This window comes from Corvus brachyrhynchos, unplaced genomic scaffold (genome assembly GCF_000691975.1).
Source record: "Corvus brachyrhynchos isolate BGI_N302 unplaced genomic scaffold, ASM69197v1 scaffold92, whole genome shotgun sequence".
Classification (NCBI taxonomy): Eukaryota; Metazoa; Chordata; class Aves; order Passeriformes; family Corvidae; genus Corvus; species Corvus brachyrhynchos.
Genome location: NW_008236973.1, coordinates 3086888 through 3091946, shown reverse-complemented (window position 1 = coordinate 3091946; position 5059 = coordinate 3086888). Strand labels below are relative to the sequence as shown.

At 40.1% G+C, this 5059-nt stretch overlaps 1 protein-coding gene across 1 annotated transcript; it reads left to right on the top strand.

The window, feature by feature from the left end:
• The first annotated feature begins 6 nt into the window (after positions 1-6).
• Positions 7-4081, top strand: LIG4 (DNA ligase 4). The gene is made up of 2 exons (XM_008629323.2): positions 7-333; positions 463-4081. Exon 2 carries the CDS (start codon positions 477-479, stop codon positions 3213-3215), a length of 2739 nt encoding a protein of 912 aa, XP_008627545.1. The 5' UTR covers positions 7-333; positions 463-476; the 3' UTR covers positions 3216-4081.
• Positions 4082-5059: the final 978 nt, after the last annotated feature.

Below are 5059 nucleotides of genomic sequence, written 5' to 3'. Positions count from 1 at the left end.
GGGTGCGCGGGTGCGGTCCCTCTCCGCGGGACGAGCACGGGAGCGGCGTCCGGCCCCGTTGGACACCGCTCCCCCCGCCGGCACGGAGCAGCCGGGCGACAGGGGCCGAGGCGCGTGGTGTCGGGAGCAGGCTGCGTTCTCGGGGAAGGCGGAGGAGGGAATCGGTGTTTGAGCAGTGAAGGGTCCCTCCTGGGCAGCAGCGGGAGAGGAGCACGGTGCCTTGTCCTGCTGTGCAGACCTCTGTCTAGGTGACGCCGGTGTTTCAGTGTCTCAGCCTCGCTGCTGAGTTTGATCTTCAACTGAGGACAGCGGAACCAGCTGGTGACCTTTAAGGTAGTGGTTAGATTTTAGTTAGAAAAATGAGTAAAACAGTAAATCCTAGTAAGAGATGGGTTTTTTTTTTTAGACAGAATAACGTGGTGGCGTTTTGTTTATAATTATGCAATTTTGTTTTGTTCCCAGTGAAAAACAGACTGATGGCTTCTGCACCTGTTTCGCAGCCTCCTCCCAAAAAAACGGTGGCCTCTCACGTGCCTTTTGCCGATCTGTGTTCTACACTGGAGCGAATACAGAAGTGTAAATCTCGTCCAGAGAAAACCAAGTATTTCAAGGATTTTCTGGATTCCTGGAGGAAATTCCATGATGCACTTCATAAAAAAGAGAAAGATGTCACAGATTCCTTTTACCCAGCTATGCGACTTATTCTCCCACAGTTGGAAAGAGAAAGGATGGCATATGGAATTAAAGAAACTATGCTTGCGAAACTCTATATTGAACTGCTTCATTTACCAAAAGATGGAAAGGATGCTGCAAAGCTTTTAAATTACAGAACACCTACAGGCTCACGTGGAGATGCTGGAGATTTTGCAATGATCGCATACTTTGTGCTGAAACCTAGGAGCCCAAAACAAGGCAGACTGACAATAGAACAAGTAAATGAACACTTAGATGCAATAGCTAATAATAATGCTGCTAAAAACAAGGGTCAGTTAAAGAAAAGTCTTCTTCAGTTAATTACCCAGAGCACAGCACTGGAACAAAAATGGCTTATCCGAATGATTATAAAGGATCTAAAGCTTGGTGTTAGTCAACAAACTATATTTTCTATTTTCCATCCTGATGCTGCTGAATTGCACAATGTTACTACTGATTTGGAAAAAGTTTGCAGACAACTGCATGATCCGTCTGTCTCACTTAGTGATGTTTCTATCACGTTGTTTTCTGCCTTTAAACCAATGCTTGCTGCTATTGCAGATGTCCAGCAAATTGAGAAACAAATGAGTAACCAGACATTCTACATAGAAACTAAGCTGGATGGTGAACGTATGCAGATGCACAAAGATGGGGATGTGTACAAGTATTTTTCCCGAAATGGGTTTGACTATACTCAGCAGTTTGGTGCTTCACCCCTTGAAGGTTCATTAACGCCATTTATTCATAATGTATTTAAGAGCAATATAAAAAATTGCATTCTTGATGGTGAAATGATGGCTTACAATCCTGAGACACAAACCTTTATGCAAAAAGGAAACAAATTTGACATCAAAAGAATGGTGGAGGACTCTGATCTGCAGACCTGCTTCTGTGTATTTGATGTATTGATGGTTAATGATCAGAAGTTGGGGCATGAAGTACTAAGCAAAAGATATGAAATATTAAGTAGTGTGTTTACTCTGGTAAAGGGCAGGATACATGTTGTCCATAAGAGAAGTGCCAGAACAAGAAAAGAAGTAATTGATGCTTTAAATGAAGCAATAGATAACAGAGAGGAAGGGATTATGGTAAAAGATCCCATGTCTGTATACAAGCCTGACAAACGTGGGGAAGGCTGGTTAAAAATCAAGCCAGAATATGTCAATGGACTGATGGATGAACTGGACCTTTTAATTGTTGGTGGTTACTGGGGGAAGGGGTCTCGTGGTGGAATGATGTCTCATTTTCTATGTGCTATTGCCGAGACGCCCCCTCCAAATGAAAAACCGACCATTTTCCACTCCATTTGTCGTGTTGGCTCTGGCTGTACTATGAAAGAGTTGTATGATCTGGGCTTGAAACTGGCTAAATACTGGAAGCCCTACCATAGGAAGGATCCTCCTGGTAACATTTTGTGTGGAACTGAAAAACCTGAAATGTACATTGAACCTTGCAACTCTGTCATAGTTCAGATCAAGGCAGCTGAGATTGTTGACAGTGATATGTACAAAACTGACTGTACTTTGAGATTCCCCCGAATTGAGAAGATAAGGGAAGACAAAGAATGGTATGAGTGCATGACTTCAGACATGTTAGAAGACCTCAGAAGCAAAGCACAAGGAAAGCTGGCATCTAAGCACCTTCATATAGATGAGTATGATGAGCCACATGAGAAAAAAAGGAAAACTGTTTCAAAGGTGAGGAAGATAATTGGCATAGCTGAGCAATTTAAAGCTCCTGATCTTTCTAGTGTAAGCAAGGTTTCAAATGTATTTGAAGATGTCGAGTTTTGTGTTATGACAGGAACGGGAAAATACTCAAAGTCTGAGCTGGAAAGCAGAATAGCCCAATGTGGTGGCAGTGTGGTGCAGAACCCAGGGCCGGAGACTTACTGTGTCATTGCAGGAGCTGAGAATGTCAGAGTGAAAAACATCATTGCTTCCAACAAATATGATGTGGTGAGGGCAGAGTGGCTCCTTCAGTGTTTTCAAACCAAAATGCTGGTGCCTTGGCAACCAGCCTTTATGATTCACATGTCTCCTGACACAAAAGAACATTTTGCTCGTGAGTATGATTGTTATGGAGACAGTTACACAGCAAACACAGATGTTGCACAGCTCAAGGAAGTGTTCTCAAGAATGAAAGACAGTAAGGCAATGCCTCTGCACTTGATTGCAGAGCTAGAAGAACGTTACTGGTGGAACAGCTGTCAGCTCGGTATATTCAGAGGAAGCACTGTTTATGTGGACTGTTACGCTGTTGTTAATGAGCCCAAAAGCAAAATCCCTGGAAATACACTATCAATTAGAGCTTTGGAGCTCCGTTTTTATGGTGCAAAAGTAGTTTCTCAGCTCAAAGAGGGTGTCTCCCATGTTGTTATAGGAGAAGATCATTCACGGGTAGAAGAGATGAAAGCACTCAGGAGAACATTTCGGAAAAAATTTAAAATTGTATCTGAGCTGTGGGTAACACACTCAGTGGAGGAAGGAGTCACAAAGAATGAAAGTCAGTACTTGTTTTAAAGTAGTTTTTAAGATTGGAGCAAAGGCATGATTGGACTGGTATTTTGTGAGGTTATCTTAAATTTTTCATGTGTTTTCATGTCTGTTTAAAGCTGGCTCTGGCTAAAGAATAACGCTGAATTGCTGAAATCAGAGGAAGGCTTTTAATTTTATTGTTGCGGAAGCAAGAGGATGCAAAGCTATGTTGAAGAGGAAAAAAGCCACCACAAGATAAATAATTTAAGCCTTTTAATCCACAAACAGGTCTGAGGAGAGATCTAAAATTTTAAATAAATAAAATATGTTTGAAACTGGCTAGTATTTTCTAGATTTAATAATGCTTACCTCCATTGTTCAAAGTGGAGACATTAATTTATTATTTTATGGAGATTCTGCTATTTATCTATTGTTTAATTATCAATTTGCCATCACATTCATGTTTTTGTAGACTTGTTTTGTATGTATTCCTTATGCTAGAGAATTCAGTAATTTATAAACTTAATCTGTACTATTTTAATTTGCTTACATTGGTTTTAGCATTGAGCACCACACAGCCTCAGAAGCACTTTGATTTTAGGATACTGTGTAGATTCCACGTTTCTTTGTGTAAATAGCCTTTGTACAATAGAACCTAAACTTTTCATTGAGGTGATAATGAATTAATAATGATCTATATGTGTATGAAATCCAAATCAATTACTTAAAAATTTTAATAACCTCCTGTGCTCATTACAGTTTAACTGTGAGGTGTGACAGGACTAGGCTTTTACAAGTAACCATCAGTTTATCTTTTAAAAATGCTTCTTAGTCTATTGTGGGATTAATTTCCAAATATCCAGCTCAATGTATATTTTTCCAATTACTAAATAAAATCTATTTTTAAAGTCTGCCTGGTATTTATTTTTAGTTAGCAGTAACTTTTGAAAAGCACAAAACTTAGTTTCTTGTTTTACTGTTAGATAATTCATGCATTAACTTTGAGGGGAGAAAAGTTGAGGCCTCATTTCTTGTTATGTCAACGTTGGAATCAAACAGAAGTGAAGTTGGGCAGATCACACGGAGTCAGTTTTTAGCTGAGCTCTTTCTTCAGTGCTTTTCGTGGTCATGTTCATACAAAAGTTCCTGTAAAAAGAATTGGGAAATGTTATATGAAATGTTAATTGGGAGGACTGTATTGATACCTCTTAGTGTATTAGCAGCTCCCTTATTATTTAAGGTGTAGTCAATAGGTAAAATGTAATAGCCACTGTCCACGTATTTCCTGTCACCAGGCCTGCTTTGCTCTTTTTCTTGGGTGCAGCTTGTGTGGTGGGACTGTGCTTTTTGTTGGTGAGGATACTGCCTTGTGCCTGTCTTACTGTTTCCTCAGCATGCTTTCCCTCGTGGAGCAGCCCAGTTGCATCCCTTGACACAGCCGGGATTTGAATGAGAGAAGCCTCACTTCTCTCTGTTATGGAAATCCTCACCTTTCTTTTGTCCCCCTGATATTCATCTGGTATTTAGTTTGGATGTGAACTCCTTTCCAGAACCAAATTTAAAAATTGTGGAAAGCTTGTCACCTTTTTACTGTAGTACATCTGTTTGGTGAAACACTTAAAAACTATATGGTTCCTGTTGCTCAGTTTCCAGTTACTCTCTTCTGAAAGAGTACATCTGTATGTTTCAAGAGTCTGTATTAATATCCTTGACAAGCAGAAGGCCCACTTACTCAGGTGAAATCAGTCAAAATCTCTCAGCTGTAGTAAATGACAGGTAAGGTGTACTATTCTCTTAATGGCGTCTCAATGATCTGGTGAGAGATTTTAAAAAGCTCTGTAGTTTGCTTATGAGGTTTTTATAATACTTGGTGTCACTCTTAAAATACA